Source organism: Marmota flaviventris, chromosome X, assembly GCF_047511675.1.
Source record: "Marmota flaviventris isolate mMarFla1 chromosome X, mMarFla1.hap1, whole genome shotgun sequence".
In the NCBI taxonomy this organism is placed as follows: domain Eukaryota; kingdom Metazoa; phylum Chordata; class Mammalia; order Rodentia; family Sciuridae; genus Marmota; species Marmota flaviventris.
In genome coordinates, this window is record NC_092518.1 from 116,167,420 (window position 1) to 116,188,003 (window position 20,584).

General features: G+C 37.9%; 1 protein-coding gene across 4 annotated transcripts in view; it reads left to right on the top strand.

Annotated features, from left to right (window-relative positions):
- The first annotated feature begins 11,944 nt into the window (after positions 1–11,944).
- Phf6 (PHD finger protein 6) overlaps positions 11,945–20,584 on the top strand; it is a 54,122-nt gene continuing 45,482 nt past the window's right edge. For all 4 annotated transcript variants that reach the window (XM_027947004.2, XM_071606332.1, XM_071606333.1 and 1 more), the window contains exons 1-3: positions 11,945–12,097; positions 16,029–16,212; positions 16,457–16,558. In XM_027947004.2, coding sequence (XP_027802805.1) covers positions 16,075–16,212; positions 16,457–16,558 — 240 coding nt within the window. In that variant the 5' untranslated portion in view covers positions 11,945–12,097; positions 16,029–16,074. The remainder of the gene's footprint in view (positions 12,098–16,028; positions 16,213–16,456; positions 16,559–20,584) is intronic.

The window sequence follows — 20,584 nt, forward strand, 5'->3', positions numbered from 1 at the left end:
GACAATAGGGGGTTTATGTTTTCTTCACTTCTGTACTCCCTATTCTTGACACATAATAGGCATTCAATAAATATTTTTGATGAATAAATGAATTAATGCCTCCTGCAGGAGTGTGGAAACAGATTGGAAATATTACTTGGATAGTCTAGGTAGTAAGCTAGTGGAGTGGTCCAGATTAGTGATGGTAGAGGTGCCAGAGATAATGAAACATGGATTTATTCCAGGGACAGCTAGGAAGCAAAATTCCCATGATTAATGATGGAGGAGAGATTAGCAGGGAGAGGGAAGTAGAAGGTCTTAACCTGCAGAACTGGATGGACAAAGGTGCTCTTCAGTACGAAAACAGTAGAATAGTACCAGGCTTATAGGGAGAAAATCATGAATTCTCTTTCATATTGTTTGAGATGCCTTTGAGATGACTAAGCAATTTTAAATTAACAGTAGCAAAAAAAAAAAAAAAGTTGGATATCTGATCCTAGAATTCAAAGGAGAGTTGTTAGCTAGAGAGATATTGGCTAGAGAGATAAATGTATGTGCCATCAGTCTCAGTAGGTGGTAAATAAAGTGATGGTTATTGATGATTACCAAGGAAGAATGAGAAGGGCATAAGATTACACCGAAACTGTTATGATGCACACACTTAATCATTCAAATTAGTGAAATTACTTGATTATAAACCAGAGCCTAAGCTAGAATTTTAAATCACAAATATTTTAAAGATTTTGAAACATAATAATTAGAAGAGATTTCCAGGTATTCTTCAATTTTTCCTTAGGAAAAATTTTCTCATTTTTAGAGATGAGGCATGTTTCACAGCAGAATTGAGTGTCCATTGGTTACTTTGTTTTTTTTTTTTTGTTTGTTTGTTTTTGGTTAAGGGTAATTATGGAGGGGAATAGTTCTGATTTTTTAGATATTTATTAAATTCTCCTGTGTACTCAGCACTGTGCTAGGTGCTATGAAGAATATGAGATATATATCATGAAGTGACTTTCCAAGTTCAAAATGAAGTGATAGAAATTAGATTAGAATCCAGGGCTTCTGATATCTAGTCGAAGTAAGTGCACTGCTTTTTTTTCACTAAATTGATCATCCACTCTAAAAATATTTCTTGAGTTCCTATTATATAAAGGCACTGTTACAGGCACTTGTGATAAATCTTCCTGCTTTTTCATAGGCATTCACTTCTGGTGACTAATAGCATTCACATTGCCCTTCATATTTAGTAAGCAGAGTTTACAGACAGTTGGGTGTGGCTTACAGCTGGATCATCCACTTTCAATTTATAATCATTTCTTCTCTTAGTGCCTGAAGGAAAAGGAAATAAGTGGTAGATTAACATATGAAGCAATTAGAGAATAATATAGTAGGCATATAATTAAATGCTAAATTGCATTGCCTGAGTGTAAGTGCAACAAGGATCCAAGACCCACAGTACAAGATAGCAAGCTTAGATAGGGAAAAGTCTTCCAAAGTAGTAACCATCTCATGTTTATGCGAGAAAGTTCAGCAAACATTTGTTGGGCAGGCACTGTGCTAGGTGCTAATGATATAAAAAATAAGATGTGGATCCCTCTCCCCAAGAGCTCACTGCCTAGAAGAAGAGACAGAATGAAGTATATATAATTTCAATCTAATATGGTAAATAATGAGATATAGGTCTGGCCAGGATGGTATAGAAACAAAGACGAGGAGAGCTTTGCCCAAAAGGATAAGGGAAGACTAATGTGAAACTCAAGGCCAACACCTGAACTGAATATCGAAAGTTGCTAGATCTTACATAGTCCAAGAAAGTTGTAAAGCACAGTTTTAAGAAGTAAGAAGAGCATGAATAAAGAAACACAGGCCTTTTGTCTACTCCACTTGTCAGAAAAACTGATGACAAATAAGTACTTGCTAAGTGGAATAAGATAAAAACTACTCCATATCACTGACAATATATAAAGCTAGTTCTTGCAGCTAATATTTATAGAGGTCTATGGGCCAGGTACTGTGTTAAATCTTTTATCTGGATTATCTCACACCATCCTCATAAATATCCTTGAGAAAGATACTCCCATCATCCTCAGTTTACAGACAGGAAATTGAGACACTGAGAATTTGGTCTGAAACTAGGGTTTGTGCACAGGTCATTTGGTTCTTTGCCTCCCAGACTAGATTATGTTATTGTGAATATTAGCTCCCCACAAATTTTATCCATTTATAATCTCTTTAGCTTTTTATCTTATAATACTTGAGGGTACTATAGATGTGTCTGATCATATTACTTAACCAATGGCCGAAATAGCTCCCCCCAAAAAACAAAACTCCAAAAATGCTCAAGATCACCAGGGACAATGGCAAAGCCAGTTATTAATATGTGTCCTCACTAAAGTATGTCTAGGTATGACGTTAATATGAATGAGGTCACAAATAATCCAATGTAAGTGATGAGATGCCAAAGTTATAATTTTGTTTTTACTTTTTACACCTTAATAACTATAAGTCATTGGATCTCAAACTTTTGTGTACTGTGTACCACAGTCTTACCTAGCAAAGTTTGTTACACATACAGTTACTGGGCCCCATTTTATACCTGTACTAAAACCTCTGGGGTAAAGGCTTGGGCTGTTTCATTGTTAACAAATTACTACTTGGGTCTGGTGGCACATGCCTATAGTGCCTGTTACTCTGGAGGCTGAGGCAGGAAGATCACAAGAGCAGATCCAGCTTGGGCAATTTAGTGAGATCCTGTCTCAAAATACAATTGAAAGGGCTAGGGATAGCCGGGTGCAGTAATGCATGTCTATAATCCCAGTGGCTTGGGAGACTAAAGAAGGAGGATCATGAGTTCCAAGCCAGCCTCAGCAATGGCAAGGCACTAAGCAACTAAGTGAGACCCTGTCTCTAAATGCAAAATAGGGCTGGGGATGTGGCTCAGTGGTGGAGTGCCCCTGAATCAAATCCCCAGTACCACCCCTAAAAAAAATGGGCTAGAGACAGTGTAGGTTAGTGATAGTGTGCTCATGCATGATGCCCTGGGTTCAATCCCCAGGAATATCAAATTAAGATAAATTCCTGAAATTATTCAATCCCATTAAAGTTCCACTTTTACCCATTCTTCATTACATTCTCTTCCCCATTCTCCATGGCAAAAAGTTCTAGGGGCTGGGGATAGAGCACTGAACATGACAAAACCAAGCTCCTACCCTAGTAACACTTCTTTCCAGTCAGGAGACAGATTAAAAACACAAACAAATAAATAAGAGGTGGTACAATATTGTATTTAAGAGTCTGGACCCTGCAGATAAAACAAATTTTGTAGACTTGAAACATGGTTCTTCCTTATGCTAACTGTCTAACCTTAGGCAAGTTACTTAATTGCTCAACAATTTCTTCCTCTGTAAAATGGAACTAAGAACATTCCCTCACAATCCCCTCAGGGCTGTTGTAAGGATCTGACAAGGTAAAATACTTTCGAAGAATCTAACAAGATAATGTACAAAAAAGTAGTGTGGTACAGTAATTGTCCGCAGTCAGAGTTAACTCATAATTTTGCAAGCATCAATACTATGAGGTTTATTTACTTCTCTAATATTGTCAGTCGATATATCAAATTAAGTTCAGTTTCTCTCTTTATTCAACATTGAACAGACAATGTTTTTTTAAAATGTTTATTTTTTAGTTGTAGTTAGACACAATATCTTTGTTTTATTTATTTATATGTGGTGCTGAGGATTGAACCCAGGGCCTCACACGTGCTAGGTGAGTGCTCTACCGCTGAGCCACAACCCCAGCCCCAAACAGACAATGTTTTAGGGATGTCCATGGCTCTCTAAATCATTCCTCTGCCTGTAATCCCAGTGGCTGGGAAGGCTGAGGAAGGAGAATCCGAGTTCAAAGGTAGCCACAGGGGAGAAAAAAGTGAGTCTTGGCAATTTGGTGAGGCCCTAAACAACTTAGCGAGACTCTATTTCTAAATAAAAAATATTTTTAAAAAAGGGCTGGGGATGTGGCATGTGCCTCAGCACCTCAAGCTTCAATTCCCAGTAACCCCCCCCCCCGCAAAAAAATAAATAAAAATCATTCCTCTGCTAGAGAGGCTTGTTTCCTGGGTAGCAGCTATACATACACAAGCTCAAATTTCCAAACATAGAAAAGATTACAACAACAAGGTCTACTGAGACTCCTACCTCCTCGATTAGGTACCTGAATAGTTCCATAGGCTGGACAGAATTAGGAATGTTAAAGCCTCACCAATATTCAGTGAAAGTTTGAAAATAAACAACTAAGGAGAACAACAGAGGGGGCCAAATGATGAGAGTCAACTCTGGTTGTGAGATCAACTAGATAACATGAAATACAGATACATACAAATAACAGTTCATATTTGTTAGGGCAAAAACATTCACATACATCATTTTCTGTTTTCATTCCCCATAACAACCTTGGGCAATATTATTATTATTTGACTGAAGTGTAAATTAAGGCTCAAAATACTCAAAAGAATAGCCCAGGTTACTCTGCTAGTTAGTGTTAGGGGATAGAGCAACAATATCCCCAACAATTCAAAACCAGTCCTTTTTCTTATGCTACATTTCACACAAATAGCATTTTTGTTCACAAAAAATATTTAAAATACTAATCCATCCACTTTAAAAATGAAAAGTAGAAAATGGAAGTTGTGTTCATTATACAAAATGCCAGTAGATTTTAATTCTGTTTAAATTTTCTATTTAAAGGTTTATTTAAATTAAATCAAAAAAGAAGTAACACTTTTTTTTTGACTTGTCATGGTTGCAATTTTACATTTGTTTATGTGATTATTTGGTCTCCCCTGCTACACCAAAATAAATCATATCCATTTTTACCTGACCCATAGTAGGAGATCAATATATATTCTATGAATGAATGGTTGATCCACTGGTATTGATTGTAGTCAGAAGGTCATAGGCATGTAGGTGAATTTAGCCTTTGGCTTAGGCAGAAGTAGTAAAAATGCTAGGGGTAACCTATACAAAGATATGGAAAATAGCTGGGCACTGTGGCACACACCTGTAATCCCAGTGGCTCTGGAGGCTGAGACAGGAGGATCACGAGTTCAAAGCCAGCCTCAGCAAAAGCAAGGTACTAAGCAACTCAGTAAGATCCTGTCTCTAAAAAAAAAAATACAAAATAGGGCTGGGGATGTGGTTCAGTGGGCAAGTACCCCTGAGTTCAATCCCCAGTATCAAAAGAAAAAAAAAACTGAAAAATGGGTAAAGGAGTTTCTCCTTAGTTGCCAGAGAGGTTGAATTTGCTTGTGCTGGATTTAGTGACTTAAGGTCAAGGATAGGTCTGAACTAAACAGAGAAAATGCAGTAACTAAGCAGATGTTTATAGGGTAGAGAAAGCAAAGAGATTGTGTCGATTTTCAAAAAGAAAAAAAAAAGAAAGGACAATTTCTTAACTGTGAGTTTCTTTTCTGTGGTCTTCAATAGATCTGCTGCAAGAATATCTGGGTAGTTTAAGGAGACAGATTCCTGGACCCCGGGAAGGGATGACAGGACAGGATGAAAAAAATGTATTTTTAACAGACTCCCTAGGTAATATTCACTTCCAAGTTTTAGGAACTGCTGGGCCTGGAGCAACAGACTAGCAGAGGGTATAGTGCATGAGGAAAAATCTGCATTATATTATAAAACGAGAAAAAGAAGGAAAACCTACAAGGAACCAAAATAGTCAGAAAATCAGAGAGTCAAGTCACTGTTGTTATGATCCCAGAGGAAAGTTTAAGACCAAGTAGATGGCCAAAATTGTTAAATGTACCAGAGATATTAAGAATGAAGATTGAGAGAGCCAGGTGCGCTGAATCCCCTTAGCTTGGGAGGCTGAGGCAGGAGGATTGCAAGTTCAAAACCAGCCTCAACAACCTAGCAAGGCACTAAGTAACTCACTAATACTCTGTCTCTAAATAAAATATAAAAAGGGCTGGGGATGTGGCTCAGTGGTTAATACTCTCCTGGGTTCAATCCCTGGTACCAAAAAAAAAAAAAAAAAAAGAAGAAGATGGAGAAAAGCTTTTGAATATCGTAAGAAGATCCAGTGTGGTATGTATGTATGTATGTATGTACCCCAGGTGTTGAGAGCCACAGCCCAGTCAGAATGATGCCTGGCATTTGCCAGAGGGAATGGTTGTAAGGTGACACCAGCGAACCATTGAGATGATGATTTGAGTTAAGCTATATATAATTGCTGTGATGCTGGATTGATTGTATTGTATATTTGACCTTTACTGTCCGGCAATAGGGCGGCTCTTGCTGCCTCGCCCACTACTTTGGAGTTCTCCCGAGGGTTCCGGGAGATTGGATGGAGCCCGGTGGAGGGGGTGTGTTCCTGTGTGGTGTGTGCAGTGCCGATGAGAGTGGGGGAATAAAGAGTTGCTGTTTGAATCTACAAGGCTTTGTGGCGGCTCGGTTATTTGTGCCCAGCCAGACTGCGGCACCCAGGAAGGGATTTATTTATTTATTTTTATGTCAGCGTTTTTGCTGCTATGAGTAAAAGACCTGACAAGAACCATTAGACGGGCTGAGGTTGTGGCTCAGTGGTAGAGCACTCACCTAGCGTGTGTAAGGCCCTGGGTTCAATCATCAGCACCACATAAAAATAAATAAATAAAAACAACAGTATTGTGTTCAACTACAACTTAAAAAAAAAAAGAACCATTTTACAGGAGGAATAGCTTATTTGGGAGCTCATGGTTTCAGAAGTCTCAGTCCATAGACAGCTGGCTCCATTTCTTGAGGCTCAGGGTGAGGCAGAAGCTCATTGTGGAAGAGTGTGGCAGAGGAAAGGGGCTCAAGACATGATGATCAGGAAACCAAGAGCAGCACCAATCACCAGACACAGAAGATATACCCCAAAAGCAAGCCCTCCAATGACCCAGCTTCTCCAGCCACACCCTATCTGCCTTTAGTTATCACTGAGTCAATCCCTATCAGGGGATCAATTCACTAAATAGGTTAAGGCTCTCATAACCCAATCATTTCACCTCTGAATGTTCTTGCACTGTATCGCACATGAACTTTTGGGGGACACCTCACATCTAAACCATAACATTCCACCCCAGTCCCCAAAAGTTCATGCTCATCTTCCAATGCAAAATACATTTAGTCCATTTCCAAAAGTCCCTATAGTCTCAACAGTTTCAAGATTGCCCAAAAATCCAAGTCCAAAGTCTTCACTGAGACTCAAGGCAAACTCTAAAGTGTGAGCCCCTGTAAAAATCAAAAGCAAGTTACATATGTCCAATATATAAAGGTACAGAATAAACATTACCATTCACAAAAATGGGGGAAAAAAGAAGAGATGGGACCAAAACAAGACTGAAACCCAGCTGGGCAAACAAGTCCTGTAGTTTCATATCTGGCATCTGGAGCACATGGCATTGTGATGTTCTCTCCAAAAGGCTTGTGTGACTCTCTCTTATTTGTCAGTTGCAACCCACATGGCCTTTCCATTGATCTGTCTCTCCTCAGTTCCTGCAGTTTTCCTGGGATGATGCCCCACGTTACTGGCATTTCTTACTCTTGGGGGTTTCCACTGCAGCTGCAGCTTCCTCCTCACATCTCCATGTATCACTGCTGGCAGGGACTCAGACCCTGCTGCACTTTGCCTGGCCTCCAAGGCTTTCCTTTGAAATCTTGGTGGAAGCCTACATGACCCCCTAAGTCCAGCATCCTGCAATTCTGCAGAACCAGCACCACATGATTGATGCCTAGGTGTGCCACCATCTGGAGCAGTAGCCAAGCCTCCAGGGATGCTGGCTACAGCAGTCTGTGAGAGCCTGGGTAGCTGAGCATATTGAAAAAGCTTCCTGCAAGCAGGATGCCCCACTGTTTTCTTCTCAAAGGAGCCTGAGATGTGGCTGGTTTTGCCAATTCCTGGGATGTCCTCAAGCCATATTTCTTACTTTCTCTGGGAAAAGTCTTTAGCATTTCTTTAGTGGCACTAATGTTTTTAACAACTGCAACTTCCTTAGCCCCAGTTTTACACCTGACTTTCAAGTCCAAATCTTTCTGTTCTGCTTTCTCTCCCAAATGTAACAATTAAATTGGCTAAAAACCACCAGCAATATCCAATGCTATTCTGCCTAGAAATTTCTTTCAACAGATTAAGAAGTCCATAACTTTTAAAATCAGCCTCACAGAAAGTCTCAGGACAAGGGCAAAATGCTGACAACTTCTTAGCCAGAATGTAACATGAATGGCTTCTAGTCCAAATTCCAATAGAGTCCTCCTTCTCTGAAACCTCATGAGCCCCTTCACTGTGCACAATCCTATAGGCATTCTAGTCTTCTGAGCTCACACCAGAATTGTCCATTAAGCTCCAATCTAAAGCTCTTCCAGCTTGCATTGCTAAACTTTCCAAAATTCTTCCCGCAAATTCCAAAAAACTTCAAAAGCTTCTGAACCACATGGTCAGGTTAGTCACAGCAATGACCCCACTTCTCAGTACCAATTTCTACTTTAGTCAGCATTTTCACTGCTGTGACTAAAAGACCTGACAAGAACAATTTTAGAGGAGGAAAAGTTTATTTGGGTCTCATGGTTTCAGAGATCTCAGTACACAGAAGCAGACTCCATTCTTTAGGGCTGGAGGTGATGTAGAACATCATGGTGGAAGAATGTAGTGAAGGGAAGGGCTCACATAATGATCAGGAAGAAAGGGAGACTCCATTCATCAGATACAAAAGATATACTCCAAAGGCATGCCCCCAATGACCCACCTCTTCTAGCCATACCCTACCTGTACCTGCCTTCAGTTGCCACTCAGTTAATCCCTATCAGGGGATTAATTCACTAATTGGGTTAAGGCTGTCATAACCCAATCATTTAATTTCTGAATGTTCTTGCATTGTCTCACATATGAGCTTCTAGGGGACACCAAATATCTAAACTATAATAGTGGCCTTTCAGAATGTTTTTAGTAGAGTCATGATGACAGAATTCAGATTTTGGGGGTCCCTGACCATCCTTTAGGATCCAAAATGAAACAAAGCCTGAAACCCCATGAGCTCAAAGGTTTGGGTTACCCCCAGATCTCTATATTTTTCTTTCATCTTTTTGTGTTACCCCCAGATCTGTACAGAGTCAATCAATCCTTGGGGTGGACAGAGTCCATAAATCCTTGAGGTATGTATATCTATTACAGCAATTCATCTATTGTACTAAATTCTTTTTACCTATTTTTCTTCCTCATTTAGACTGAGAATTCCTTGAAGTGAGGAGCTGTGTCTTTTCTCTATTTTAATCTCTTTTCTTTTCCAGCTTTACTGAGATATCAGTGATAAGTAGAAACTGTATATATTTAAGTTGTACAACTTGATGTTTTGATAAGTAGCCCTATCTTCCTTTTCAAATCTCCAGAGTCTGGCATAATACCTGGCATACAGGAGATATCTGTTAATGCCTGGTGAATGAATGACTGGAGAGCAATTGGAGGCAAAGGGCACAGTCTAGCAGTGAAAGTAGATGAATCTTATGTTTGAAGGCAAATGAGAGTATAGCAATTGTTGCTGTTGGATCAGGGAGTAGGTAGGAAATCAGTTCTTTCAGAGCATGAATAGATGCAATTAAAAACACAGCTTTAGATTTAGAAAGAAGAATGACAGCTTTTTCTCTGAGTCTTGGAGGAAGCATGAGAGGGTGGGGGTACAAGATGAAGCAGCTTAGCTCAGATGGCCCTTTTCCCTTTTAACTTCATAAGTCATGAAGTTAAGGCCTTTGCTGAGAATGAGGTACAAAAAGTGGAATCTAGAGCCTGAAGAAAAAGACTACAAGAATATTGGTTGAAGTGTACTGGTGAATTGATAAAAGATTAATAGATCCCCTGCTGTATTCCTGGGCATTAAAAGCATGTTATCACAATCAGACTTCTGTCTGTAGCCCGTGAACTAGCAGGTTGCATCTGTAACTCATGCTGATTGGGAATGGTTACCATACCTGAGGCCTGAAAGTAATTGAAGTCACTGATCTGTCCCTCTCCTGAATTCTCTGCACTTTTCTTTCACCTCTCAGTTTAAGACACTCACTGCAGTGAATCTACTATTGTAGATATTTGTCTCTTTCTTGCTAGACTGTAAATAGTTGAAAACAAGGACCATAATTTATTCACTTTTGTGCTGTACCTTAGCATAGTGCTTTGTACATAATAAGCAGAAGATTCTGTATCAGGCACACACCTCTAATATAGCATTTATCACATCATACTGTATTTGTTTTCTTGTCCGGCTCCCCTTTAACACCATGAGTCCAAGGGCAGGTAAAGTTATATTGGTTTATATCTCCCTTGTGTTTAGAGCTTAGTTTTGCAAATGTTTGTTGAATCCAATATTGTCAAAATGAATGCAGAGATGAAAGAATGAATAAAGATAGAAAAATGTGGAGATCTGGGGATAACCCAAAAAGATGACACACTGCACAGGTTCTGCATTTTTGTTGCTTACATAATCACCTGTCTCACTCTGACATCAGTAAGCCTGTAAAGCTGGTGGGAAATGATGCTGGGGACCTGTTTTCACATACACTGCAAATGTCTGGAATACACATTCCAGATCTTCTTATCAAATCTGGTCACTCCCTTTACAGTACAGAGTTTGGGTAAAAGGGCTAAGGGTTCCTTGCAGTTAAATAACTGCTTTGTCCACCTTTATTGTGTACCTATTTGAATGGAATCAATGTTACCCCACTATGGTCACTGTTTTCTTGTAGATTACAATTTAAGGTTGATATTGCAGAGAAAAATAAAAAGATTGGGGAAGCAACGTAGAAACAGCATTGAATAAAAACTGGAAATCCACATTCACTGCAGGAAAAACAGCTAACTTGAAGGGAATCTTTAAATGTTCACTGGTTAGAGCTCCCCCACCCCACTTTTTTTTTTAAATAAGACTGGCTTGCAGTCTGTGAGGCCGATATAAAATAACAAAAGCTGGACCCTTATTTAGGGCATACTATGTGCCCAGGCATTAGTCTAAGTGTTAGTCTATGTTAACTAATTTCTCACAATCACCTTTTGAGATGGATACCAGTATGATCTCCATTTTGGACAAGATGAATCTGAGGGACAGAGAGGTAATAATATAACATGATCAAGGTCACAAAGCTTCAAGTAACAGGAGCTGAGAGTCAAACCCAAACAGTCTGACTGCTATACACCTAAAAGGAAAGCACTGGTTTAGGTGTTTGGTTTACCTGTGTGGGTTATAAAGAAAAAAACATTTATCTTTTCTGACTATGGTGATCCCAGTATTTATATAGAGCCTGTTAATGACAGGGATGCCAAATCGTGCTTTAGTTGCATTCTCTCACCCTTTCTCACAATAAGCCCCTCAGGTACTATTTTATCCCCATTTTAAAGACAAAAAAAAAAAAAAAAAAGATTTAAGGTTCAGAAGTTAAAACGATTCGCCCAAGGACTGAAATGAAGGCAGGCAGACTCCCTACGAGCTTCTCAGTCTTTCCTGGCGGTAAAATGATGCGAACGGAGGACCTCAAAGGGATGCCACGAGAGTACAATGAAATAATGGATGTGAAAAGGCCTCGGTGAACAAGTGCAAGGGATAAGGCCTACCCACTTGAATCTCTGTTGAAAACCGGTTACACAGGGCCCCTGTCCAACGGTTTCTAGTCCCAACCCTGCCCCTTCTTCGCCCAACACACAGTGATATCTTTGAATCTCTTTCTCTATCTCCTCAGATCCTGCCCCTAAACACTTGGCGGAGCGGCAGAGCGGAGAATAGAAGGTACGCGCGCGAGCAGGAGGTGGAGCCTGCCACCCAGATCCGTACAGGGGGTGCCCTGGCACATGCGCCATGGTCCTGTGGCTTCAGTTGCCCCGTCTCTGCAACCAATCAGGACCCGCGGCGCGCTCCGAACGTATCAACGCTGTGTGGGTCGTGTGCGTGCAAGGGGGGCGACGTAAGGGCGCTCCGCGAGCCCGTCTCTCCTCGAATGAAAGGAAACAACCTCCGGCGACAGAGCCCCGCTCTTAGGCACTGCTGGAGAACCGAGACCGACTTCTTTCTCTTTCCCCTCATTGGCGCTTCCCTCCTGCCGTCCGCCTCTGGGCCCTGCTGGTGAGTACCCACGGAACCCAGGGGCCCCCCATTCTCTGCCCGGCGGGAGAAGACAAGGAGGATGGCGGTGGCCAGGCCGCCGCCCCTGCCCGTTGTTAAGGGGGGGACTCTTGGTGGTCTCGCTTTATTGTCAGGGACCCCAGAAGCGCCGTTCATTGTAGGCGCTTGGCAGAGAGGCTGCTGAGAAAAGTGCTTCGGAGGTGCGAAGGGAGAGGTTAAGCTTAAGCCTTGACTTCGGGGGAGGGGGCGCAACATTAGAGGAGGGAAAAAATTGGGAATTTTTAGTCTTTACTGTTGCTTAGGACATATTTGGGAAGAAGGGAGACTCCCAGTTTGGGAAGAGTGAGAGGAAGAATTTTTAGGATGGAAAGAGGGTTAACCTTATGGAATGAGGAAAAACTCCGGGGTGGGGGGAATTAGGGGTGAAACTGATGTATAGGGCAAAGCTTATAGCGAAGACTGTTAGAGGAGGGTCTCCTGGGGGAGAGGGTGTAAAGAAAGTGGTAGGATGATATTTTCCCGGATTTGTGAGGATTGGAAAAGGATGATTAGGGGACCCTGACTTTACGACTGAAGGGAACCTGCCGAAGTGTTTTAGAGGAAGATAGTTTTTCGAGTTTATCTAGCGCTTGATTAGAGGGAGATGTTGGAGTCTAGTGTGAATTGGGGACTAAATAACGGAGAGGATCCAGTATGTGTACCATCTTCTATTATACGAACATCCCAGTATTCTTTTGCAATTTCCATTCGCTTCGATATTCTACGTGGAAGTTAAAAAAATCTTTTGTTTTTGAAAAACCTTTTTATTTTCATGTGCTTCCTGCGTAATATCAGGTCTTATTCATACAGTTCAAATTCTTTCTCTACCCTTGGGTTTGAAACAACTGGAAAATTCCTTCAGTTTCCTTTTGAATAACCGCAAAAAGCAGTGCGAAGCATGTAACAATATCGTGCAACCAAATTCAGGTGCCCTTCCGGTACATCTCTTATTCGTTTATTTCTCTGCACTGTAACTTTCCTGATAGAAATACTGCATCTTTTGAGGATCGCTTTTATATATTTTGACCTGTATATTTCAGCTTGCTTGCGTGTGGAATGTTTTAATCTTCCGGAACTGCAGTTTTTGTTTTGTTTTTTGTTTTTTTTTTTTGTGAAAATGCTCTTTCAGATAGGCATTGGATGAGCTCTCGAGTTGGTTCTTGAACGCTCTCCTTGAGGTTTCAGGTTATTTCTACCTTGGTGCTTCACAGCATCTTATAAAATCAGAAACGTACGATTGTTTCAGCCTAACGAGTCTGGCTTTTATGTTTTTCATATATTTAAATTGTGTTTTTCAAGCAGTTATTGTTCCTTCCATATTTTTGCTTTGTAACGTTATCCATGATGATGTTTTCTTTTAAGGAAAAGGTTTCATTGTTGGGTGAACATATCAAACTTTGATCTCTGCATGCCCTGAAAAACCTTTTAAACTAAAATTAAAATGCCCTATAGCTGTAGATCATTATGACCACCCCCCCATTGATCCTTGGAATGCCCTTATTCTACCTAGCTAGAGACCACAAATGTGATGACAGTATTAGATAAAAGTCTGTATTTTTATGATAAAGACATTTTTGCTAGGAGTCATTGTTTCCATGATGTTTTCCACTTCATGTTTTATAAGGAGGCTGTGAAAAAAAAAGCAAGATATGCACAGATGCATTATTTGAATTATAGTGGAAAAATCCATTTAGTCATTGCATATTGGGGGAAGTTTTTAATTGGTTTTTTGCACTTTTTGTGTGGCTCTGTTCACTTTACAAATTAAATTTAAACTGATTAAAGGAAAAATATGCTGAAATACTTTTTAAGGGAAAATAAAATGTACCTTTTTTTTCTCTTTAAAATCTTTAATATCCAGAAACCCAGGTTCCCAAAATTAGGATGAGAAATGTACCTGTTTATAAAGTGAAAAAGGCAGAATTCAACATGGATGGAATTGAGGGGGATTACATTTCACAATTTTGAGAATAAAAAGTGATTTTCCACTCTAGGAATTTCCTTTATCCTAAGCCATTTTTATAGCCAGTGCTAGGATTCTATAGAAATTACACATTAAAGATGTCTGTACAGATTAGATTTATAATGTGCCATCCTTTCAACTAGCCTGGATGACCGGGAGAAATGCTGAATACATTACAGTGACTTCAGAGTGCCTATTATTTGTTGCATGGTAGTAAAAAAAAAAAAATACTAATTTAGAACCCAAACAGCATATTTTGGTGCTATTTATGAATCTTGGTATTTTGTATAGATAATTCTAAAGATTTGGGCAGCTATATTCTTGATAAAGCAACTGAACACATACTTGCCTGAGCAAATGCAAACACACTTCCCCTTTTGTTTCTTTTGTTTCTGTTATGTCCTTTTCCCCCTTTAATCCTGAAAGTATTTGCTGCCTGTTTTCAATCAGTTTCACGGTTTATAGCCAGTGCTATGAATTCAGTACTATTATAAAGTATCTGATGCCACTTGGAAGACTGAGGTATTTAAAATTATAGACAGCATTAAGAGTTTAATAAGCCCATCAAAGCAAAGATTGTCAGGGCCTTTGAAGTTTTGTTAAAAAGAAAACCCTAGATATAAATGAGTGAGATGACATGTTTTCTTTGTGGCTTCATGTTAAATTTTGATTAAGTATCCAGATTTTTATATTGAATAGTACCAAATGGTTTGTAGATACAGTGTTGCTGTTGCTACTACTATTCTTGTTGGTGAACAGATGCTTCTCAGAAAACTATAGTGTAGTGTTAGTGAGTCAGTTTTTTCAACAGTGTTATTAAAATGTTTGAGTATAGAAAATGGAAAGAATTTAATACATTAACTTTAAGACAGCAGTGTAAGATTTTATTGATTGTGATGCATGTTATAGCAACTGGGATCCTGAACTGCTTAGTCCTATTGACTTGGGAAAATACAAATCAAATAACTGATTTTTAAATTTGTTTAGTATTGTTCTGAAAAATCCATGTTGAGAATGATGATCTAAATCTGAAACCTACTGTGTTAGAGCTTTTCTTCCCTTTTTCTGTTTGACTATATAAACTATTATTATATCTTAATCAAATGTAAGGCTTATTCAGAAAATTTTCCTTCTATTACACAATATTACTAATTTACATATGAAAGTTACTGCATTTAAAATACCAGTGTCAGTTTGTGACTTAATTAATAAGCAGACTTGAAGTAAATCACAATCATATAAGTGGTTTTATAAATAATGAAGTCTTAAAGACTGCATTTTTTGGTAGCTAATAGAAGCTTAACTTTTTCTTGAAAAAAGGAATAGAATAGCCAAAATTAATTTATTAAAGATCATATGCATGTTTTTTTAAACTTCCATTTTAAAAATAAGTGCTCCAGAGTTATGGTTAAGTAAATTTATATTACTTTCATTGTTTTATAAATATGTGGACTCCAAAAATTGTGCAATTATAAAATTCTGTTCCCTCTGGATATTTTGTAGTTTTCTCAAGTTTTTGCTCTGTTCATATATATATTTCTTTATCTCCTTGAAGGGGTACCTAACCATACTTGAAAAATATTTTTCATTAATTACACAAACAAATGAATATTTAATATTGTGCATTTTTAAATCCTCCAGAATAGTTCTAATTATTTCACATATCCTCAAATTTGGGAGCAGTTTGATTTTTCTCATTAGTCTAGACTTTATTTAGGGGTCTCTCTCTCTCTCTCTCTCTCTCTCTCTCTGTGTGTGTGTGTGTGTAAAATGGAGACATTGGGGTTTTAATATTAATTTATCTATTACCCAGTAACTTTAAGTGTATGTATTGAAACCTAGTTCAAACATTAAACTACTTACACGAATACGTATAAACTGATATTAAAATGAAATTAACTGTTTTGTTGCCATGTTTATTCTCTGTAGCATTTCTTGAGACTTAAAGTGGCATTCTAAAGGCAATTTAAAAATCATGTCAAGCTCAATTGAACAGAAAAAAGGGCCTACAAGACAGCGCAAATGTGGCTTTTGTAAGTCAAATAGAGACAAGGAGTGTGGACAGTTACTAATATCTGAAAACCAGAAGGTGGCAGCACACCATAAGTGCATGGTAAGTATAGAGGCAGCCAACCAAGAGACCTTGAAACCATTCATGAGAGAATCTTAATAACACATGATTATTCCCAAGTACTTTTTTTAAAAAAAGCACTCAGTTAAAATTTTAAGACATGGCTTAACACTAATGCTATGCCATTTTTACTAGAAAATCTTTTTCAATTTAATATTTTTTTCATTGATTTACTATAATAAATTTATATGTGAACCTTAACTTTTTTTAAAAATGTGATTTATAGCTCTTTTCATCTGCTTTGGTCTCATCACACTCCGATAATGAAAGTCTTGGTGGATTTTCTATTGAAGATGTCCAAAAGGAAATTAAAAGAGGCACAAAGCTGGTAAGTTGGTATTTCTGCCTCTTGAGTATAAAAATTACTTTAAACTCATTAAGGATGAAATTGCTTATTTTAGAGTGTATTGCATTATTAACTGAGTATAATTTCAATTGCAGGCTTTTTTTCTGAGCCAGCAAAATCCAATGCTGGGTTTAATTTATTTACCACTCAACAAAAAAGAATGAATCAACATTTATATTATTCAAATAATTTTTTCTTTTCTAAAGGAATTAAAATTTTCTCAGAGGCTGTGTTTGCTTAGAAAACAAGCAGTTTGCTTAATTTGCATGTATCTTGTGTTAAAATTATCATTCAAGTATATTTTTCATAATTCTAGTATGTTTTCCTTTTCTTTCATTAAAGTTATTGTGGTCATTACAAATGAAGATGACAGTGTCCCCTCAAGAGGGAAATGTTAGCACTTGCTGAACAAGGTATTTTACTGTGGCTCTGCTATATGACACAGCATTTATCACTTCAGATAACTTTTGGAAAAATTTACAGGAGCTTTTCTAAAACTGTGCTAGAGTAATGTTCCTGTATTTGTCTTTACTACCAGTAACCAGATGGGCAAGGATTTATATCACTCTATTGGAAAAATACTGTTATCTTAATTGGTGTTTATGACACATGGTTTATTTTAAAACATTTAATTAATTGAAAGATTTATTTTCATTTGATTATTTGTATTGTTTGAGCTCTTTATTGAAATTACATCCATAAATGTACCTTTACAATTTTCACTGTTAAATGATTTATTATTTTAAAGATGACTTTGGCAGAACATATATCTGTGTTCTTAGTCACTGATAATCTAATTCACAAAGAATCTGAGATGCTGATTTTCAGATGAAATGATTATGGGAACAGTTTGATGATAGGGATAATGTATTTTGAAAAGTAGTCTTCTAGTATTGGGGTAAAAGCAATTTGAAGAAATATAAGTTCAAAGAAAACATTTGAGGTTTTTTTTTTTTTGTTGTTGTTTTTTGGATAAGTAGTTTCAGATCCTAGTGTCAGTATTGGTACAAATGAGAATTCAGGGGTCATACCATTTTTGTTGTAATGAGACCTTAATTGAAAACCTTTATCTTTCCTACCCCTAAAACTGTAAATAGCAGGTTATTTCTCTGGGTCATGTTTTCCTTGCCTCCAAAAAAAAACGGATAATGACAGTACTTGCCTCACAGAATTATTGTCAGGATTAAAGGAGAGACTATATAGGACTGAGTATGGTGCTTGGCATACAGTTAGTACTTGATAAATAGAGGCTGCCACTGTAGTTATTGCTTGTAAATAAAAATAAGATCCTGTAAATATCATTGTGGGCTAATGAGAAGCATGGTAGTCTGACAAGTCATGAGGCCTATTTAAAAAAAAAAAATGGTACTGCAGGTGGTAACCAGGGCCTCATCAATGCTAAGCATACGTATTACCACTGAACTACACCTCCAGCCCCAGAGCTATTTTTTTTTTTTTTTTAGAAATTTAATTTTTTTTTAGTTGTAGATAGACACAATACCTTTATCTTATTTGTTTCTTTTTTTTATTTTTTATTTTTATGTGGTGCCAGGGATCGAACCCAGTGCCTCATGCATGCTAGGCAAGTGCTCTACCACTGAGCCACAACCCTGGCCCCCCATAGCTATTTTTTAAATAACTGCTAAGAAAATATTATATAACCTTATACAAGCGATTAACTTATTTGTTGTTTCACCAACTGTAAATAGATAATGCCATATGACTGCTTACTACACAGTTATGTTGCATGACTACAAAGGTCTATAAAAGATATAAAGAATTATCTTAGAAAAACTGTTTCGGAAGTCCTTTGACAACATTGGCATATAGCATTGAGGGATACCTCAGAAGGGCAGCACTTCTGAGCCTGGGCATATCATTTTGCTTCCTTTCCTTTTTCTCAGATGTCAGAATTTAAATGACATATTTAGAGGATAGGATTTATATGTTTTACTCATTTTTTTTTTCTGTGGGATTAAACTCAGGCACTCTCTGCCACTGGTTTACAACTCCATCCTTTTTTTTTTTATTTTGAGATGGTATTTCTAAGATGCAGAGAGTGGCTTCGAACTTGTGATCATCTTGCCTTAGCCTCCTGAATCACTGGGATTACAGGCATATGCCACCATACCCAGCATGTATTTCACTTTGAAGTAGTTTTTAAGACTCATTTTAGCCTTCAGTTTTGCTCCTTCCAATATACTGTTGATTTTTTAAAAGAAGTGATACCAAATAACCAAAATTCCAGATTATAGTTTTCTTCTTTATTTTCCCTGTATAAATTCATCTAAGCAATAGAAGGGCTGTAAATCAAATAGGAAGAGAGAAAAAATGAAGAGCTTTTTGTAACTAGATAAACTACGTACAAAATTGACAAGCAACTTCCATAATTGACTTTTTAAGGTATTTTATCCTGTAAGCCAGTTTGCCCTGGTTCCTGTTCATCTGGATTTCTAGGTGAAAAGTAGGTCATGAATACCCATTGAAAATAACCAAAAACAGGAACACTGGCTCCTGAGTGCTTTTGAGATAGATTCCAGTCTGTACCTGGTGTTGGCTCCAAAGGTGCTTGCTTGTCCAAAAGATAAGGACAGAAAGAAGAGGTGAGGGCTTAGAAGTGAAAGGGTTTAGGCATCCAGATTAGTCAGACCCTTGTAAGGAGGGGAACACTCAGTAAGGCAGCGGGTACAGGTATGTAGTTCTTACATTCTTGCAGCCATAGGTAGTTTTCTAAGGTTTTCACATCAACCAAAAGGATCAGAAGAGGAAAGGTATTTTGCAGGAACATAGTCATCTTTTTAAAATATATAGCACCAAAATGGAACAGAAAAATTTGCCAGAGTATTAAGGCTTTATCATTTGAAGTCCTGTTTTTAGAGTTTAGACAGATAAATGTTTTTCCAGAATGATTTCCAGTTCATACTGAAGCCATATGGAGATATCACATCTGTACCATCTATTCTTATTCTCTAGCCATCTAGCCAAGAAATGCAAATTCCCAAGTAAAATTATGAGTTACCATTGCTTTTTAAAATTTGTCTAAGGAGATTCTTGAGCAGCATATTTGAAGAACATAAACTCTTTGAGCATGAAGCTAGTTGGTGAAAGCACTAAGATTGACATTGGATAGCTACTCTTACTAATTGGTACCAGTGTCAGATATATCACAGATTGCAAGAACAGAAAGAGTTCAGGAGGCCATTTAGTTCACCTTCTTTACCCCTAGGCAAGATTATCTACAAGCCATCCAAGATAAGATTTTTGTCTGCCCTGTTCTTAAATATGTCAGGAAATTGTGATTCCGCCTAAGTAATCTGAAACAGGACCAGTAATATATAACATTCTTTAGAGTTGAGAAATTCATTCCTCTGTATAACTCAAATATCTCTTAACTGAAAGCCACTTATTCTAGGTCTGTTTCTTTCCATTAAATAAATGGTTGGGGCTTTTTCTTTCTTACTAAAAATTCTTCATATGCTTGATGATTTTTCTTGGGTCACTCCTAAACTTTCTTTTTCAAACTAGGTTTTACTCACATATCTTATGAAATCCTCTGATCATTTTCTTTACTGCTAGTAATATAAATAGCTAATGTTTATTGAATTATTAATATGTGCTAGGGACTAGGCTAAGTATTTTAAATGTTTGTGATCCTGTTTATTTATCACGATCAGACTGAGATAGGAAAGTATTCGTTCTCATGTTACACAGGGAAACTGAGGCTCAGAAAAGTTAAGTAACCTGACTGTGATCATATAGCTAGTTAGTGGCAGAGTTGGGATTTAGATCCTGAGCTAGTTAACTCCAAAGCCAGAACTGCTAATCACCAGGTTATACTGACTTTTTTAAGCTTCCCAACCAAAAATCACATTTTAAAAAATGTGGTGGTTAAGGCTGGGAATGTGGCTCAGTGGTATAGTGCTTGCCTAGCTTGTGGGAAGCCCTGGGTTCTATCCCCAGCACTGCCAAAAAAGAAAATGTAATGATTAGATGAAGATAGAAATAGTG